This window comes from Frieseomelitta varia, unplaced genomic scaffold (genome assembly GCF_011392965.1).
Source record: "Frieseomelitta varia isolate USP_RPSP 00005682 unplaced genomic scaffold, Fvar_1.2 scaffold_436, whole genome shotgun sequence".
Taxonomy (NCBI): domain Eukaryota; kingdom Metazoa; phylum Arthropoda; class Insecta; order Hymenoptera; family Apidae; genus Frieseomelitta; species Frieseomelitta varia.
The window spans coordinates 143382-165262 of NW_025110186.1; the positions used below are offsets into that span (position 1 = coordinate 143382).

At 32.2% G+C, this 21881-nt stretch overlaps 1 protein-coding gene across 5 annotated transcripts in view; it reads left to right on the forward strand.

The window, feature by feature from the left end:
* Positions 1–13168, forward strand: part of LOC122532121 (ankyrin repeat and fibronectin type-III domain-containing protein 1) — a 97960-nt gene extending 84792 nt beyond the window's left edge. For 4 of the 5 annotated variants that reach the window (XM_043660630.1, XM_043660629.1, XM_043660627.1 and 1 more), the window contains 7 exons: positions 3956–4216; positions 4527–4829; positions 6549–6988; positions 7537–7916; positions 8685–9291; positions 9791–10585; positions 11606–13168. In XM_043660630.1, coding sequence (XP_043516565.1) covers positions 3956–4216; positions 4527–4829; positions 6549–6988; positions 7537–7916; positions 8685–9291; positions 9791–10585; positions 11606–11941 — 3122 coding nt within the window. In that variant the 3' untranslated portion in view covers positions 11942–13168. Of the gene's footprint in view, positions 1–3955; positions 4217–4526; positions 4830–6548; positions 6989–7536; positions 7917–8684; positions 9292–9790; positions 10586–10993; positions 11073–11605 lie in introns of all 5 variants that reach the window. The other variant, XR_006307450.1, reaches the window with a different exon arrangement.
* The last annotated feature ends 8713 nt before the right edge of the window (positions 13169–21881 follow it).

Here is a 21881-nt window from a genome sequence, read left to right on the forward strand (position 1 = left end):
TTTTTCCTGTAAGCGTCGATGCGAGAGGTTTTGACGTGGAAAAACAAGCCGTAAATTGAAAGCCTTTTGATCGATCGCCTTTGTTTGGGAAAACAATGCGTCTGCAAATTTCTCGCTTGTTTTGCGATTCGATTGTAAAAGAAGAGCGTGATAAAAATGGTTGATGAATGATTCGAAACCCTGTAATAGTTTTGTTTTCCATCCTGAGTAGAATTATTTGTGGCGCGAACTGGTTCATGTAGCCAATACGCATCGTTTCTTGGCAACGAAACTGAAAAAAAAAAAAAACGCGATTTTCGAATTGCTGAAAATAATTCTCATTATTAAGATTGTGAAAATTTTATTTTATGATTATAAAGATCTTATTCACTGGCTTCCATAATTTAGTGAAAAGGAATTGTGAGTTATAGAGATACTGTGCTGCAGAAATGTTGTGTGATTGTAAATTTTTATTTTTTAAAGGTAACGATATTCAGATAGAAATTCATTTTTGTCGTGAAACAGTATAATAATTACTGTGTGTATTCTCTGCATTTTAATATCTTTAAGCTAATAAATAATAAAATAAATAATAATAAATAAAAAATAATAAAATAAATAATAATAAATAAAAAATAATAAAATAAATAGTAAATGAAGAATAATAAAATAAATAATAATAAATAAAATATAATAAAATAAAAAATAATAAATAATAATAAATAAAAACAATAAAATAATAATAAATAAAATAAATAATAATAATAATAAATAATAAAATTAGTATATAAAAAATTAAAATTAAAAATACACAACATAGAAACATTTCATCAAAACTAAAAATATTTGTGATTGAAAATTATTGAAATGGAAAATTATTTAAACATCCTCTAATAAAGACATTTTTCAAGATATCTTTTTTCTGAATACTCGTTCTTCCACCACGTTACCCTATAATTATTTTTATACGTAGTAATGAGAATTCAATTTATGCATAAAGAAAAAGATAAATTTCCATTTTTTACAAATCATTGCACTTGTAAAAAAAGAAAAAGGTACGGTCATCGGTAAATAATCCACTTTATCAATCATTCACCTTTCTGCTCTAACATTTTTATAGTGCGACTCATTCTGTTGACAAGAAAATCCAGAGAACCAGAGGAGATTCAAAAATTGATAAAAAACGAAAGAATGAAATTAAAGAGTAGAATGAAAAAAAAAAAAGAGTAGAAACGAAACGATTTTTGACGACGAGAAGAGAGAAGAAATGGTCGAATAGGGTAGGATTCCAATTAGGATTCCGCGGTGTGTAATAAAAATGCCGCCGAGCTTTATTGCATTTCGACCGTGATGGAAAAAAAAAAAAAAAAAAAAAAAAAGAAAAAAAAATACAAAGAGAACGCAACGCCTACGAAAAGAATTGAAGAACTTTCCATCGAGCCTTTCTCCTCGTCTATCAATTTACAAGTGTAATCGCAAGTGTGGGATCTGGTTCCATCGATAATTGAACCTCGCAATTTTTCTTCTCTCGCCTTTCGCTTTTTCAACGAAGGATAAGGCAACATTCGATCTGCGAGTCTACCTGTTTCGATTTAATCTTTTTAATTAATCTTCGAAACACTCGTACAGTCGGTTACGAGAGTCTGTACTAGTCTGTAGTCACGAAAGTATTCACATTGGCAAATTTCTAATATTTCGAGTGAAAAAGGAAATTTTATAGACATTGAGATTTATCTGTTCGTTAATTTTGTACAAATTCTGGACAAATGACGATTTGCTTGCAGAGGATACGTGAATAATTCGGAAGAAAGGATATGGAATCATTATAAGTACATTGAAGCATATAAAATGTTATTCTAATATTCTAATTATAATAAAAGTAAATTGTAACAAAGTTACTTTTATTTAAGTTGATAAAATTAATTATAATAAAAGTAAAAAGTATTTTATTATAATATTCTAATTATGAAAGTAAATTGTAATAAAGTTACTTTCATTTAAATTAATAAAAGTAAAAAATATTTTATTATAATATTCTAGTTATAATGAAAGTAAGTTGTAATAAAGTTACTTTTATTTAAGTTAATAAAATTAATTATAAAAGTAAAAAGTATTTTGTTATAATATTCTAATTATAATAAAAATAAAAAGTATTTTATTATAATATTCTAATTATAATAAAAGTAAAAAGTATTTTATTATAATATTTTACTTATAATAAAAGTAAAAAATATTTTATTCTAATATTCTAATTATAATAAAAGTAAATTGTAACAAAGTTACTTTTATTTAACTTGATAAAGTTAATTATAATGAAAGTAAAAAGTATTTTATTATAATATTTTAATTATAATAAAAGTAAATTGTAATGAAGTTACTTTCATTTAAATTAATAAAATTAATTATAATAAAAGTAAAAAGTATTTTATTATAATATTCTAATTGTAATAAAAGTAAATTGTAATAAAATTACTTTTATTTAGGTTAATAAAATTATTTATAATAAAAATAAATTGTAATAAAATTGCTTTTATTTAAGCTAATAAAAGTAATTATAATAAAATCCTATTTCATTGAATTTTAAATTTAAATGTTAAGGTTTGACGACAAAATTCGACAAAAATTCGAGAAATTTTATTGAATATTTTCTTCCTATAATCCTAATTTTCAGTGTTCGATAAAATGACGAAGAAAAATCGTACAGAAAAGTTGTAACACAGAAGACTTTAATCTTTAATTTTTCTTGAGGAAAGATTCAAGTTTAAAATTAAAGTTTAATAAAATAAATTTAAATGAAATTAAGTTGAAAATTTAAGTTTTAGCTTTATTTTAAGAGACAATTATTTTCATTGAACCGAACGATTCAGAATATCGATGATTCTCCACTGGAGCTTGATCAAAACAATTTCGTGCGCCAGTGTACAGTCACCACATACAGTTTGATTAGCGTAGGTTCATGTCAGAACCACAGACAACTGATTAATTATTAGTTTACAAGGCCAGCCCGATCGATGATACATCGAATTTATTTATACCCATGGTTGATTAAACAACGAACGCGGTGGGGCAAAATCGTGGGAACATCAATCGCACGCAAATTAGTGGGAATTTTCAATGGCGTTTGCGGTCGGGTCGATTGTCTATATTAATGTTGGCAACCGGGTGAAATTTTACGAGGACGAGCACCGATACAGGATTTCGTGAACCGGTGCACGATGCGATTCGAATCACGATCTGTTTCGTGCGACTTGTCGATGTTTTATTAATTAATCCAAAGTTCGGGCTCTCTCCACCCCTTTGTTCGTTTGTTCTTCGTTAATTTCCAACGTAATTCAGGATGTAATATTTACCGATTAAAGTTTTAATTGCAACATTTCCTCAGTTTCAAGTATAACCCAGGCAAAAAACATCAATATATATATAATCAATTTATTACTTGTCAGTAATTTCAATCCAGTGATGCCATGGCGACGAGTTGGAAAAGAAAGCGACGTGTTATTGTATACGGTTCGGTCACTCGTTATGGTCCGCAATCAATTGCCAGCGCAAATAAGATATATATATATATATATATATATATATATATTTATTTATTTATTATATTTATATATATTATTTATTATATTTATATATATATATTTATTTATTATTTATTTATTTATTTATTATATTTATATATATATATTTATTTATATTTATTTATTATATATATTTATATATTTGTTATATTTATTATTATATTTATTATATATATATAAATATATATATATTATATATATATTTATTATTTATTATATACATAGATCATTTATTTTCGAGATAATTAAAATTATTAAAATATTAAATTAATTAACCCCAATACAAAAGGTACAAAATAAATTTTACTTATTTATTTATGATTTAGTTGTTCACTGAAAGCCAGATTTTGATAATTCTCCAACTTTCATGAGAAATCTCCTCGGTTTTGATTGCACAGTCAAATCTCCAGAATCTCTGGGCACTCATTTGGCTTCGTTGCTGTTGGAAGCGGAACACAGAGTTCAAGAACTCGGCGGGAGCACTTCCGGCAGCGGCGGGACTACCCTCCTGGAACCACCGAGCAGTCATAGATCAAGTTTTTCGTCGCAGCACAACAATCTGACGGGATGCGGCGGTAATAACGAGGACAAGCAACTCGCTCTGTGGGAAAGAAGAGCTAGAGCGCTTAGAAAAATGTTGCTTGGATTCGATCAAGCGAGTAAGTCATCCTTAAAAATAGTTATTTGCATTAATATTCACATGTTGTTACAATTTCGTAAAACAAGAGACCTAGGTTCATTTAGAAGCCTCTACTTTCAAAACGTGCTGTTCATTTTATTCCAAAAATGTTTATGGAAAAAAGTGAAAATGCTACAAGTTGTGTCATAGTGTAGTAAAGTTTTTTCATGATTTTTTTCCTGTCGTTTTACCGAATTTTGAATATCAGGGAACAACTAAAGTATACCGGACTTACTGCCTAAAACCCTGGAAAATTTTTAAATAGAATTGACAGTGCTGATCTCTTTCAGGGCCGCCAGACATGCCGTTTTTGGTCGCAGTGGACGTGACGGGGACAAATTCTGTAACAGTGAGGTTTCAAGAGCCAGATTCCCACGACTCTCCTATCTGCACGAAATTTAAAGTTCAATGGAGCGTCAAGGAAGATTTCTCAGTGATCTGCGGCGAGAGGGAGGTCCTAGATATGAAACAGAGGGAGTGCAGGATCGATGATCTGATTCAGGGACAGAAGTATTACTTTTGCGCGGCTGCTGGCAATTTGAAAGGCTACAGCAGATTCAGGAACTCGACTCCTGCCCATGTAACACCCAGCAGTACGATCATTTTTTTGTTTCTTTTGTAAAATATACATTGCAAAAAAAAGAGAGAGAGAGAGAGAATTGTTAGATTATTGTAGATGAAGCAGCCAAATTCTTAATTAAAGTTTTAACGTTTACAGATTACTTGATAATTATGTTGATCAAATTTCGACTCGTCAAATTTGGTACACTTTAATGGAACGTTTCTTTCAATATTTTATATTTGTCCCATCTGTTTTTGAGCTAAATTCTTATAATTTTAACAAAAAAAAAAAAAAAAACAAAATAGTAATGGGTTTGTCGTATGTTACTAAGAGAATATTTTCTTATAGACCTACGCACACAAGATCTCTGCACATATCATTGTTTTTAAAAAACAGAAAAAAATCTAGAGCTATCCTATCATTTCTTTCTGTCTTTCTGTCTATACTTTTGCATATTGTGTTCTCATTTTTACATTTTCAAATTTTCTACAAATAAACAAAAATTCGCAGCCTGGTAAATGGCAATTCTTACAATTAAAATCTTTACTTGATCATTGTTAATAACTAAACTGCAGATTTTATATATTTATGGAAAATTGAGAGTGACATATAACATACAAAAATACTTATATAAAATATCCAAAATGAAGTGTATTATAATATATAGTAGATAAAACAAATTTTTTTAGGCTCTGTTTCTTCAGTGATATTATTCATAAAAATGCATAAATTCTGTATTCTATTTAATAAATATTTTCGATATTTGTATTTTCTAATTCTAAATTCACACGAGTGACAAGTTGTCTGTTCTTTTCAAAAATCTGTATTACTGTTACGAGCAATATTTACTTTTTGTTAAATTGAAATTTCAAGTGGAACATATGATTCGTTTTAATACATTGTACTTTTATTGTGGCATAACATTTTAAAGTAAATATTCTGCCATATAGATGAAATATTTAAATTTCAGGTGGTAGTTAATATATTAAAAATATTTTAAATCCTGAATGATTTTACACGCTTGTGATTTCAGCCATTTTCTAATATCTCTCTAGGACAGGCAAAGAAGTATAAGCCAAAATTGTTGGTTTTGCAAAAATACGCTTACAATAATTAAATTTAAAGCGCAATATTAGATTTTGGACGCAAACGTTGGTAATTGGATTGCGGATTTTTAATTTTATTTTTTAAACATAATTAAAGAAGTAGCATTTAAGAAAATTGTTTCTTTTGTATATTACTATAGTCAGTACTCTTCTTTGGATATTTTATCTGTATTATGTTCACTTTGCACCCTTTCAAATTTTCCACAAGTGCATGAAAATTTGCAGTCTAATGATAACATTCTATTGTAAATACGCATCATTTTTTTTTAAGAATGAGGATTTATTCTTTTACTCCTTTCATTCAAGAAACAATGAAATAATCAAAAGCACAAGTTAAAACCTAATAGAAATAGAATACATGCAGATTATTTCTGCGACCATTATACACTGAATTTAAAAATCCTTCCTATATAAAAGAAAACGTGACTTATTCTGCTTTATATGTGTAACACTGGGAAATATAGAAGGAAATCCATCTCTAATCCCATCCATATTTAGCTCACGTCCGGACTTCGCTCGATCGCATTCGAATCGAGTTAAGTTTAGAATCTGCATTGCACATGTGCCGATCGTTAGGTCTGATTCGGTTTATCGGAGCTGTCGTGAAAATCGAAGTGAAGACACGTATCCGTTGTTGTTTCCAGGCTGGAGAGACATCGATGGCAGAGTGCCAAGGTTTGCCGGCCGATTGGAGCAGTTGAATACTTTATTCACGGACATAAGGCGACCAGAGTACACTCAAGAGACGCCAGCCGTGCAGAGGCGTAATCACAAGAAGAAGACAACGATAAAGCAGCTCTTCACGGCCACCAGCAAGTTTCAGAAGAATTTGAGGCGCGGCGTGTTTCTTGCTTGTCTATTGTACCACGAGGATAAAATATTGGTAACGAACGAGGATTTCTTGCCTGTGATCGAAGTCGACGAGACTTACCCTAGTTGTATTTACAACGACTTCCATTGGCTTATGAAAGTGGGCTGCACTTGGGACGATGTTAAAACTCTTCGGCAAGATATGGAGAAGAGTCACAGCAGCTCGACCAATCACTTCAGGATAAAACTTTTACAGGCTGCTGCGCAGATGCAGGTTTGTTTTTCACACAATATAAAAGTTATTGTTGCAAGTGTTGAATTACAAAAATGGTCAGAATGACTTTTTGTGGAAAGTCTTCTAGATTTCTAAAAAACATTTTTTCAACCCTTTGTCTCTGGAATTAAGTTATGTAAGATATTTTTATATTAGATGACTTTTGACGTATTTTACATTTAACATGTAAAAAGAAAGAGGAAAAGAAATTTGCTGATAATTTTGATGTAAAGTAGAGTTTATTTTTCGAATATCTTAATATTCGAACGTTATATCACTGGAATAGAATATCTGTTAATAGCAGATGATCTTTTAGTTACTAGTAGTTCTATTCTCTAATATAATTTGTATATTAAGACAAAAAGAATAGAAAAACTACGCTGTATTTTTGAATAGTGTAGATCCACAAATATTCATTGTGCCTTTTTGTCTTATGTCTTTTTGAGTACCTTTTGAAATTATCACAGTGATATAAGTGTTTATCACAGAAATAATTGATTGAGTAATTTTTGAAACAAAAATTCATGAATAATTATTGGTGCTTGCAGGCAGCACTGTGTATACAAGACCTTGGTCAACTGTACCATAAACCCATCAGAGACGTTCAAGGCACCATGGTTTTCTCCACGGTGAATTACATAAAATTCCCAAAGTCAATCTCGGTGCTGAACAGCAGATGGTTGCCGCTTAGCAAAGTCACGAAAAAAGTCATCACTCATGAAGATAGTAACGTGGCGGATATTTTAATTGCCAGTATACAGGAACAGATGACCTATCATCAAGTCAGCAGTATCAAACTGTCAAAGGGACTTTATCTTGGTTATTTGAAGATGCAAAGTAGCGTTGATCTTATACAAGTCGTGGTACCCGCAAAATCGCCTAATGTTTTGCCTCATTGCAAGATTCGTGACAATCCGCACGTTTCTGCGTAAGTATTGAATAATTTTATTATATTGAAAATATAATACTGTCTTCATTCATACAGATTCATATAGATGAATAAAAATTTACAACGCGGATACTAAGAGTGTTGATAATCTATCAAACGTTATATTCTTTATCATATTGAATTTACACTATTTTCAAGTATATTTATTCATTGTTCTTGTCAAATAAATCTGTTTCTAAAATTTTAAAAATATAATATAGTACATATATATTCAATAATTATCAGTAGTGTGAATTGTAAAATTTATTGAAATAATAATAGAGATATTATAATATGTCTTCTTGCATGTTAATTTTTGTACAATCTGTTTTATATCCTCAGAATATATTTTTTATCCAAAAGCTTTTTTCAATTTTTTTGTGACCAGTTTTAAACTTATCAATCTACTCATACACACTAGATTGTCTCTTCAGATAGTAAAAACTGAATAACAGCCTACTGCTTTTTTTTTTTTTTGTCCAAACGTAAAATGTCCAGCCAATGATATTGTCATGATAAAGAAAGAAAACTAAACTACCTTGCTACAAGCAGTACTGTTATAATGATACTGAAGTATTTATACAAAACTAATATATAACAAAAAAACTATCAATTATTGAATTAATTTTGTACCTTCAGATTATATTACTCTATTAATCTATTCTGAAGTGTATTTACTTATCGTTCTTGTCAGATATAATTCTGTTTTCTAAAAATATGATATATCTTCTTACTGTATTTTATTAATCTTTGTTATTCCTGCTATAGTGAAGAGTGGGATTATCTGAAAAGGATAACGCGCATTCATGCATCAGACGCGTCGGTCAAAGATTGCGAAGAAAAGGAGAACGTAACAAACGAGTCCCAAGGTACAGAACAGCAGAAATTGTTCGTCGATCTGGTTGCTGCTACAGCGAGGCGACTGTTCAATTACATGGAGATCAGTCCTGAAGATTCTTTATTGCATCGACTCTACGACGCCGAAGTTATCGATCTGACTCACGACGTGTCCTTTCTAATTGCTGTGCCTCCAGCAGAAACCGCCTGTTGCGTACCTGGAACCAGAGAGATCCTTCTTCAACGTGGTGACCTCCTGTCCTTGCCTATCCAAGTGTTCGAGATGGTCCACTTGAACACCTATCAGAAAGATGTGATTAACAGATACTCAAGATTAAGTTGCATCCTGGAACTCGACACAGCGCAAGCTCAATATAATCATAGAGAAGCGTTCAGTTCTCTGGAGTTAAGCGTGGCGAAGGATAAGTTAGCCAGGCTGCAGGATCTTCAGACTCAAGTGAACACCGTATGGAAAGGAGCCAGGTGGCTCATCGATGTGATCACGTTCGCTAGAGATCGTGGGTCTTCCCAGCAGAGCGTAAGTTAATCTAAATTCGTGTAAAACAAGCTTGGGCGTTATCTGAATGAAATGTTTCTACAAACAATTTTTTAAATAATTTTATTACGCAAGCCAATTATACCTTATGCTGAGGTGATTTATTATTTTTAAACTGTGAATGTTTCTACATTTTTGCGAAATTTAAAATTTCAAAAATCTGCAGCCAAGCATCATGTGCAATAATGTATAAAATACATAAAGTACTAGTGGATGAAACAAATTTCTGTTTCTCTGTGAATATACAAAATTACTGTCCATCATAATAAATTAACTTGAATGAAAGATTTATTTAATTTGAAATTACTTTTCCAAATCGTTATCATTTCTAAGATAAAAGTAATAAATTAATAGAAATGATTCTTATCTGTATTTCAAACAAAATTTGCCCAAACTTGATGTATTGATTCTTCAGAGTCTCGCCGTTCCATAATAGTGCTGTGATAATTAAATCAAACAATTCTATAATTTCCAATTGCAGAGTTCGTCACAGACAGTCGGAATTTCCATGAAACACTTGCTCAGTCTTGATCGGAACAGAAGCAACAGCAATAGCAACAGCCTGAAGAGAAGTTTGCTGCAGTTACCGCCGCGCGATCCAAAGCTGGTGAAATCTAGTCCAGGTCGAGGTAGCTGGCCAGGGCCTAACGTATCTAATTCCTCCTCGAATCTACTCACCACCGAGTTCAGCAAAAGCGAACAGCAATTACCTAGCGGCCAGTATATTCGCAAGGGCAGCAACACCTCGAACGTATCGACCGGCTCAGAGCCCCCAAAGTCTTCTGTGCCCATGAGCAGCACCAGCAATCTGAGCAACACAGCCAGCGCTGGCAGCAACAACCATCTGGTACCATTGCAGAACACCAGGCTACCGCCATCCAAATCCGAGGACACTCTGATCCTAACGAAATACAAACATAGTCCCAGAAATAGATCAGCTACGATCACGTCCGCGTCGGCCAGCACCAGCCCGTTGCTCAGCATAAAGCCAATCATTTACGGTGGCTCGCTGTTGAGCGTGTCCACAGCCATGACGAACACGACGAGTTTGTTGAGCGTCAGCAACACCAATTCCGACAGTTTGCACTCGTTAAGCAGCGACGAGTATTCGACGCCCAACTCGAGCGTCTGCATAAAGAGTGGGCTCGCGAAGAGCAAGTCGAGCAAGCCGACCGCTACCGTCGCGGCCACAGCAACCGGTTCGTTGGAGAGTCAATTGGAGGAGGAGAAGGACGAGGCAACGATGATGCCGGCTCCTCTACCTGGCATTCTTCAGGTAACACTTGTAACACACACCTCACGTGTCACAATTTATCAAGTAGAGATTGGGACTTGTGTGAGGTCAGTAGACGAAATGACAGGATTGGGACCCTGTTGATAGTTGAGTTGATTGTGATAGAAATCATCACGGAGGATTGTTTCGCTGATAAGAGTTATTAGTTGCGACACGGCCGTTGCCTCATTCTCAAGATCACGGCATGTCACAATTACAAGCGGCGAGAGTAATAATCTTGGGGACAGCTAGTACAAATTTGTCACGGTCTCTTCCCATTAGCCGAACGATTATCTCTTATGCAAGCTTCCTTAGTTAGAGTATACGCTTATACCAATCCTGAGCCGCAGAAGCTTATTATTATCATCCGGAGGACCGCTCATTGAGTTTAAATAATATTTTTCCTTGTAGGGAACACAAGTCTAACCCGATTGTAGTTAAAAACAGCTCACTTGGTCTTCTAGTGCAGACCGATGTAGCAGACATATGAGTAAGCCCCGTCACACACCGTTAAGTTTCAGTGCTTGTTTCGCTCAGATGCGCTTTCCCAATTACGCTTTTCTTGTAATCATTGAGCATGAAATTTCGTCCGAGCTTTTTCAGTTCACTTGATACAATTATTTCCATGTCTAATCCGAGTATAACTGTCTGAAAGTAAATAAAAAAAAAAAATCTGAATGCGTGTTGCATATATATCCATGTTATTTTATAAATCGCTACACTACCATTGGGTGAGCAATCTTTTCTCTTTCTTTCTTTCTTTCTTTTTTTCTTTCTTTCTTTCTTTCTTTCTTTCTTTCTTTCTTTCTTTCTTTCTTTCTTTCTTTTTTTCTTCAATCTCCTTTCCTGTTTATTCTTAACACTACTAACTTCTTAATTTTAACTGTTCGTTAACAACAGCCAGATGCATCGAGCAACGTGCTGTCACTGCGCTGCCACGTATAAATGTCACTGCAGATAATTTGTATTTGTGCAGATTGCCCAATGAATTCTCGTCTGACCAGAGATCCGGTGTTCTTGCAGGTATACGCGGCCTACGAAACCGGCCTGGCTTCCGGCACCAGCCTGAAATTACACGTCACCCCAAGGACCACGGCCAGAGAAGTTGTGAACCTGGTTGTGAAGCAGCTGAACATGGCGGTGGTTTTAAAGGGCCAGGAGGGGCCCATTTACACAGCCGACGAGCTGCCGAACTTCTGCCTGGTAGCGGTGATCGGTGCCAGGGAGCGTTGCCTGAGGGATGACTTCAAGCTGCTGCAGCTTCAGAATCCGTGGAAGAAGGGCAGATTGTACGTGAGGCAGAAGCAAGACGTCCTTGCAGCCCTTGAACACAGCAGCAAACACACCGCGTATTTATAGCATAAGTAACGAAAACGAAGGAGAGAAGATTGTGATTAGAACGGACATCGGGGAAGAGGGAACGTGTCTCAGAGCGATTCACGATGTCTAAACCAATGTAACGAACGCTTTACGTCTCGTTAATAATTGGCGATAGAAGCCAAAGATCACTTAGTTGAATGCGTTCTGTGTCTCATGGTAATTCGACGTCAGTTAGATAAGACGCAGTAGATACTCTTCCGTATTGTATTCTCCTGTTTTCTCTTGTTCAATTTAGTACAGGACAAAGGACGTAGATTGCCGGTGAACCTCGCGAGACGCAGAATGCACTCGGTTGTACATAAAATAAACGCTTGGCTACACGATGAGACGTTTTTTAGTTATACCTCTCGAGGCTCTAAGTAAATTATGTGTAATTAGGTAGGGGAATGATAGGGAAGATACGACGATCGTCTGTAACGACGGGAATGTTTAAGTTGCTTGCGTTCCAGACGACCCAGAAAATACATTCCAAATGAGTTTTCGAATCCGGCTGCTGTAATTTCTCGCCGAGGCAGTGTCGCAAAGAATTGGATAATACTCATGGTATATTATATATTGTTATATTTTAGGTACTGATCTCAGTGTTTTACTCGATATAAACGCATCACACCGATATAATAAATGCGCCAAATGCTTAAGAAATTTCATTGTTGTCCTCATTGTATTCGACGTGTACAAGCTACCATATGTCATTTCTTATTTTTACTCTAGAGTTTTCCTTTTGTCCTCTCGGATAGGATCTGATTTCTTGTACACGTCGAATGAACTGACAGCAACAACGTTCGCAGATAGAAGAAATTTTGTAATTATATTTTTTAAATTCGTCTAACCGCTCAAGGATTTATTTCAAGCAAGTTTCGCTTGGCCGAGTCTTTGTCAACAGACTTCAGTGAGGTACACAACTCTCGAAAACGATTTCTTCTCTGTAATTCGGATTTAATTTCATCTGTTAACGTTATTGTTAACCTTTTTATCAATGTGAGAATTTTTTTTTTTTTCTTTACCATCCACTTCTCATTTGTAAACAATGAGAACAGTGAAATGCGTCCTAAACATTAACTAAAAGAGAATCAACTCAAAGTTATTAGAAGATGGCGAGTAGAGCAGATTATGATTATATGTAAAATTAAAACATAGAAGAAGCGTGATCCAGATAAAAGAGGCTTATAGACTGTTGCGTAGAAATAAAAGAGTATTATTACGGTTGTTAAGGTTTTTTTTTTCTTCTTCTTCTTCTTCTCACAAGATCACGATTATTTTATTACACATAATTATTCGTTCTTTCAAATTCACTTTCTGTTTTAAGACAGAGTTTGTTGAATGTTTCTGTCACCCAACAAGCATTGTATATTCACTTCTTTATTGGTATTTCGTAGGAGAAGAAGAACGTGTCGAGATTTCGAATTTATCGATGATCTTCGTTAGAATTCGAGGACTTCCTAATAAACGACCTAGACGACGCGTTGGTGATAAATATGGTGCAGAGAGGAAATATGTGTAATACACCCTAATACACACGATACCATTTTTCGATAGATGTTACACGTAGTTACAATGCAATGCTTCAATGATTCTGCTGAAATGATAATATCGTTTCTCTTCGTTTTCTTTCTTTTTAATCAATTTTTCCAATTATTAGGGATCTCTCAACTCTCGTTATATAATAAATAGCGTGAGAAATATTGTCATTGCTGTTCGATCCGTCCTTCATCTCTGATAAATGAAATTTTGAAAAAAAATTCAATTTGCTTGGCGTTTCAATGATTGAACCGTGGTATCGTGCGTCGAGGGTCCACCTAAGTTTAAACGAAGAAAATACAATGCAGATATTTTTTTATCGAGGAAACAAGAAAGAGAAGGAGGCAAGGGAAATGACGGAAAAGATTTTTACTATATTTTGCCGGAATGCGTACTCGTTCCACGCCGAGGAAAAATCTGTCTGCGTGTCGATATCAATGATGTGACAGACCGAGAGAAGGCAGTAGGTGAAAAATGGTGGAGAAGAATTTTAAAAGCGTTAGAAAATTTATTAGCTCTACCTGAGTATCTATCGATGTTGAGTGTAAAATAATCATTAGCAGTTAAGTGTTACCGTGGGAGGAAAACGAAGTTTAACACTCCAGAAGTCCTAGTTTTCCTCTCAGGCAGGAAAAAAGAAAAAAAGAAAAAAAAAAGTATAAGACGAAAGAACGAACTACTTGTAAATATTCAAAGAAATCTATGTATGTATAAAATATAAATGAGAATTATTGAAGAAGCTGAGGTCCGTTATTTTTGTCCAGATCAGAATTTCATTTTTTGAAGGGAGAATTTGCTTTCAGGAACGTCGACAAGAAATAATTTATGTGCAATCTATAGAATATTATACAATTATTATTTAATTTAATATATAATACGATTGGTTTCATCACACTTTCATATTTTCACTTTAATTTGCAGACCAAAGTGATTAACTCCATTTTTGTTTTTGAATTCTTGTGCTGTAACAGTTGTTTGGTAAAACTTAACTAAAGTAAATTTTCTTAATTATATTTAATGTTATTGTGGATAACTTTTTAAATTATGGAATAATTTCCAAGGACGTACCATGCAATTTCCTATGTCGTTGAGATGAAAGTAATACATTCTACAATTGAACTTGAATTTCATTAATTCGATTAATTCATCAATTTATTTCAATTTAGATTTATTTATTAAACGTTCTGTCGTTCAACCGTGACGACTTCAAAGTTCAACGAAACGGTTAAGAAAAGTCTGAAACTGAAGGAATTTCTCACTATTTTATCTGTCACGTGAAACAATTTATTCTTCCAATTACATTCTGGCAAATGTATAATGCAGAATCGAGAGTTCGAGCTCTCATTGTCAGATCTCGCCAATAATTTGACGGCTGCAGATAAAAATTGTTTTCGAAAAAAGTTCAAAACGAACGGTCCCGTTTGGTTCTCGATTATAAATGAAATTCGATTACACCGGAGATTTCATAGATTTTATTTCATTCGGCCGAGCCGCCGCGTAACTCGAGGCGAGATGAAATGAACCCGGACCCTCACGACCGAGAGTCCCGCTGACCCACTTCCGTCTTGTTTCTCGTCTCATCTCGTCTCGAGCCACCTACTCCTTATTTATCCCCCACCTGGGCGTAATTGTGCACTCTTGGTCTTCCGGCTAGTTCCCAAGAGGAGAATCTGTGGTAATGAAAAACTGCCGGGGCATCCCCTCCGAGGCATCGTGCCCCCTCGTAGGTCAGGCAACTCTTCTTCACGCCGACATCGATTTCCTGGCAATTTTTAATCATCGTCAGCATCACGAAATAACGTGCAAAAAAACTTTTGAAGATTAATATCGAATAATCGGGACGGCGAGTGTAAAATTACGTCGAGTTAAGTTCTTTAAATAATAATTAACGCTAGAACTACCAAAGTGGTAATTCGAAATGGCTAATTTATAATTTTCTATGGAGATTTCACATATTTACAGCAGTGTATTTTATACTCGAGTGACTTTTAATAAAATGTATCGATAGAAGCTTGTATCCTTTATAGTGAATTATTAACTTTTTCTAGTAACATTGAATTTCTTTGCTATAAATATTGTACATTTTCGTCGGTAGTTCTAGTGTTAATAGAATTATTTTTTTGTGCATTTGTGGAAAATTTGAAGATATTAAAATAATATGAAGAAATATACTATCTAAACTATACTACTTGTTATAATATTCGGTTAATATATTATATTGTTATGTTAACATGTAACATAACAATATATAACATATAATATTTAATTATTAATATAATTTGTTAATGCAATATATAATATTTAATTAATATTGTAATATCTGTGATATCTATTTTTAACAATCTTTTTTAAATATCTATAGTTTAATAATTATCTATTTAATTATTAATTGATAATTATTGAGTGTCACGCGAAATTTACACACTTCATCTGAAGGATGGAAAATATTTAATTTTCATAATCGGAGTGTGGATTTTTACGCATTTGCAAGAAATTTGGAAGTGCAGGTAACAGGAAAATTATATAAAATACCCAAAATATAATATTATAATATATAATAAATATAATATTATAATACATAATAAATATAATATAATATATTATAAATATAATATTAATACCATCTAACATTTTTAATTTTTTTTTTCAATTGTATTTAGAAAAATATGAATTTGAATTTAATTCTTACTTTACAGCATTATCTAGTTATTTATGTTATTCAAACTTTTTCTTTTTTTATCGATGATATGCATTTATATTTTAATTATTCCAACGTGTTATTATTCTGTAATTGACTCATTATGACTTAAAACTCGACAGGATTGACACGTCACTGGAAAATAAAGGCCTAGAAGATTATTAGCAAACATTGGGACACGAATATTCAAAATTAAATGCAAACACTTTCCAACATAATCGCGATATAAGCACAATAAATATTTTTTCCAACATTTCAATAATTATCAACAATTATCGCGAAAAGGGACTGAAAGTCCATAAAGCTATCTGTCCAACAAAGGATTGCAACTCGATTGTTCGTGACTAAGCGTGTAAATCATAAAACAAACGCAAATGAATACACCATGATTGGCCTGCCATTGTTTAAAATTGGATATTTTGAAACTTTCAATTTGCTCGCAGAGATGGCAGTCACGTATCGCAAGACAGATTCAAGAGGAACAAAAGGGATTTATTCGTTAATCACAGTCGCAATCGCTTCACGATAAAGAGCAACCGCTAGGTGACTCGAGCCGGAAGCTCAGTACCGTATGCACGCTATACTCGAGTTCACTGTTCGAGTCGAATCGCGTTCATAATCGCATTATTCACATCTTCGTCGATGCCTTTATTCACCGACTTTCTTCTCTCCGCCATTACGTACGAGATTGACTAACACTTTCAGAAGACACGTTAAACGTCCTGTGAAACGACGTTCCGATGATTAAAATAGATCTTAGAATGGTTTAACATAGTTCAATTTCGCTAGTCTCTTTAACATTTTCATTTGCATTTTTTTTTTAATAATAATAATAATAGATATGTTTTTAATAATAATAGATATATTTTCTATTGGAACAAAATATATAGTGTGTCCAAAGGGATGTTCCTAAAGAGTGAAAAAGTAAGTCGAAAATAGAGAATAAATTTCTTTTTTTTTTTCTTTTTTTTTGAGAGAGTCGAAAAGAGTTAGAAAATTTTATTAAACTTCAATGGAAAAGAATAGAATATTATAGCAGAAGATTAATCTAACGTGCAAAAATAAGTCGAGACTGTAGAATAAAATTTTCTCGTTTCAGAGAAATAAAAATTGCCTTGTGCTGGATTAAATTTTCAAATTGATAAAATTTTGTTGTCGCTTTTAACTTATCTTTTCGTGAATTTCTCATATCTGATCTGTAATATATTTTAATATACATATGTATCCGAAAATTCTGCTAACAGAATATTTAACATTCTTTTGTGTTTTAATATTATTTTATATTTATAAGTATTCGTTTATATTTAATAAATTATATTAAATTATAATAAATTTCTTATATTAAAATTCTATTTTACATCAACTATTAAATAATGCATGTTTGTTTTTCATAATTATAAAAAAGGATTTATCAAAACACGAGATAGAAGATTTTACTTATGAAACGTACAAAAGATTATGTTTATTATGTTGAATTCTATGATAAATCGATGTTTCGTTTATATAAATAAAGATGACATCTTTTTACACTCATAAAAGATCATTTGAAGCACAAAAAGAATATTTTTTGCTGAAGCAATTAGGTATTTCAACAGCCAGAAGAAAAGTATAAACATTCTAAACGTTAAAAAATAAATGTCGGAAGAAATTTAATATTAAATAAGTAGTATTTGAAAATTACAGTTTTGTCTTCCTACTTCTTCGAATATGTTCATATTATGCAAAAGAAGTTTTTTTGATATTCTTTTTTTTTTTTTATTTTATATTTTCTCCAAAATTCCTTTCGTTCGCTGAAATATTGAAACACGAATCATCCAGAATCCATGAAGAGATTTGCTTAATTTAACAAAATAACAAATACTGAGATTGACTGGTTTGATAATTATGTTTCAATAACTACAAATATGAAATTTTCAAATTTCACTTAATTTAATATAATATAATAATATAATAAAATAATAATAATAATATAATAATTTAATATAATATAATAATATAATAAAATAATAATAATAATATAATAATATAATAAAATAATAATAGTAATATAATAATTTAATATAATAAGCAGCCGTTGAAACGAAACAGAAATGTTTGAAGTAAAATCGAAGCAAACAGAAAATTAATTATTTGAATCGTCACAGACATTACAAGCCCCGAAAACTTTCAAGCATACGGAATTATATTTCCATGTTTCGCTTAATTGATTAAAATACAACAGATCGTTGAAACGGAGCAGAAACATCGGACAAACGAGAAATGAATTATTTTAATCGTCATAGTAGATATTATAAACGGCGATGTCGTTGAGAAAATGAAAACATTCAAGTTTCGCTTGATCGTCAGCAATCGAGACCAGAGCAGAAATATTGAAATCAGTAGAGAATTATTTTATCTTAATCACTGTGGAGAAATAAAAAGTAAGATCCACAAAATTTTCAAGTTTCGCGAAAACGGTGCAGAGGTGATTATTTTTTAATCGCTGTAGAGAAATAAAAAGGAAAATCCACAAAATTTTCAAGTTTTGCACCGCGAAAACGGAGATGATGATATTCGCGAACGGAGAAAAGAGAAGAAGAGGGGCAATAAATGTTAAATAATAAATGACAGAAGTTTGGGAAACTACGATGCTGCTGTAGTCCTGGCAAATTTGGTTTTGTGGGTGCATATACAGTTAATAGTCATTGTCGGGAGGACGGAATCATACGAGGCGATTGGTTGACCCGCAGTCCGGATTCGCCCTCGGCTGACCCCGTTGTTAACTGACCCACTGACGATATTGATAGCGGGATACCGCGGTGCTCGGTTCACATCGGTCTTTCGTTCGTTCTTTGCCACACTCTCGTCTCTGAGACCACGTTGAAAAAAATCACCTCGCAAATTTTTTTTTTTTTCGTCCCTCCTCTGAAGCCTAAACAATCATTTCGAAAAACAATCATTTCGAATTTCAAGGCTTGTTGTTATCTATGGCAAACACTTACTAACAAAAAAATTATCTGTACTAACTGGGATGGTATTTGAAAATCATTGACGTATCTTTCGTGTAAGAGGATTAAATTGAAATCGATGATTTTATTATTCTGTATATATCAAGCAAATGCAAATACTTGTACAGTATTTTGTAACTGCAGGATAAAAATAGTGAATCCTAGATTCTTCTTGCCACACTCTAATTTCCAATATTATCAAATTATATATACATATATTATATATACGCAATAAAATAATAATATAATATTTTATAAAATATAAAATAATATTTTGTTATATATTATATATATATATAATCACTAATTTTATTTCTCTGTATATTTCAAACAAATACAAATATTTGTACAGTATTTTATAATTAGAAGATTTCAAGTTAAATTAAAAATAGTGAATCCTAAATTCTTCTTGCTACACTCTAATTTTCAATATTATCAAATTATATATACATATATTATATATATGCAATAAAATAATAATATAATATTTTATAAATATTATAAAATATTGTAAAATATAAAATAATATTTTATTATATATTATATACATATATATATATATAATCACTAATTTTATTTCTCTGTATATTTCAAACAAATACAAATATTTGTACAATATTTTATAACTAGCAGATTTCAAGTTAAATTAAAAATATTGAATCCTAAATTCTTTTTGCGATACTCTAATTTCCAATATTATCAAATTATATATACATATACATATATTTTATAATATATATAATATATATATAATTAACATATTATTTTAAATTATATATATATGTATATATATATATATATATATTTAAATTGAAACAGTGACAGATCGATGATAACTGGAAGAAAAATGCGCGACGCTGTTCGAAAAGCAAACTTTCCTCGAAATATCGAATGCATAACCCATTTCGAACGCCAACTTTTTCCCCAACTGGTACATGAAACAATCCTCACCCTCCTGATATCTATTTTCAATAAAACCACGCGTTCGATACACGTGGAAAGTTGGCGAACGCAGCCCAGTTTCCTAACAATCTCGCGTCGCCTCTAATAAACCCGTGCCGAAGCTAGGAAGCGATAAAACCATCGACTCCCTGACGAAAATGCAGCGCACGACGCACGATCCGTGTTCGCGCGTCTTTCGATCGACGGATTACGACACGCCGCATTGTGCTTGGAATTGCCCCGGAGGCTGTCACGAGTGCCAGATTGCCGTAATAATTTGATTGATATTCGCTCTCCTCGCAGAAAACGCTCGGAAGATTGAGATAGAGAGCAGCCAGTCTCTGGGATATGTTGGCTCAGCTCCTTGCGCAGCGTCGATCACTGAAAGAAAGAAGGGAATTAGAATACGTGAACATAGGAGCGAGGGATCAGAAATGTTGGGAAAACGCGGGCCAATTTTTAGAAATAATGAGATTCGAGATCTCTCTTTTCTCGAAGATCGGAAATTTTAAGGAGAGAATCATTAAGGAGGAAGGTGCTTGTATCTTGTGAGAGAACTCGGGAGAATTGTTGAGAGAAAATTTTTGGAAATAACGAAAGACAGAAATTTTGTAGAAAGTCAGAAATTTCGAATTTCGAATATATTTTATAAGAAAACTTTCGAGATCAGACTCAGTGACAGGGAAATTTGTGAAAGTAATGAGGCTTGAGATTCATTAGACTGTCAGTAATAGGGAAACAGGGAAATTTGTGAAATGGGATTTGAACTAGCGGCCAGGAAATTTTTAGAAAACTAGTCTAAGAGGAACGAGAAAACTTAAGAGATTGGATTCTTAGGGGATCAGAGATATCGCGAGAATTTTTGGAAATAATGTGACTTGAATGAGCATAGATAAGAATTTTTTAGAAAATCAGAACATTCGAAAAGGAAATGCCAATGCAGGAGGAAGAGATAAAAGGAAATTTATAAAACTAGAATCTTAGGCAATCAGAAATTTTGGAAAGATAGAAAGATTATAATGAGATTTAAATGAACAGAAATTTTTAAAGATATTTGTCGTATTTTATACAAGTATAACAATATAGTACAATATAATAAAAAAAGAAAAATAATAATAATAATCTAATTTTCAAAATTAGTATAATATAATATAGTATTTCATAACAATATAGTATAATATAGTATATCAACAATATAGTATAATATAATAAAAAAAGAAAAAAAATAGTAATAATAATCTAATTTTCAAAATTAGAAGTATTAGGAATTTTTTTTTGGAAATAATTAAATTTAATTTCATAAGGGTTTATTGAATTTTAGGGAACAGCTCTTTTTATTTTATTCTATTTTCTTATTACACAGTTTTTCCTTCTCTTTCTTTCATTTTTTTCTATTTTGATTCCTTCCCTATTACAGTCCCCTTTTATTTTATTATTTTATAAGCATTTGCAAATTTGTATGAAAGAGTTCCCATTTCTGTATATATAAGAAACTATATTTATATGAAAATTTTGCTGCGTAATATAATATCACAGAGGTGAATATTCTTGAATGAGCACTGACAGAAGATTTATGAAAGATTAGAAATTTCAAGAAGGAAACATCGATGTTAAGGAGGACGAAATTTATTATACTCTGTAAGAAATTTTACGAGATTAGGTTCTTACGAGATCCGAAGTATTTGAAAAATAGAAGAAGTTTTGAAAGTAACGAGATTTAAACAAGTAGAGGCAGGAAATTTTCAGAAGATCAGAAATTTTAAGCAGGAAATGT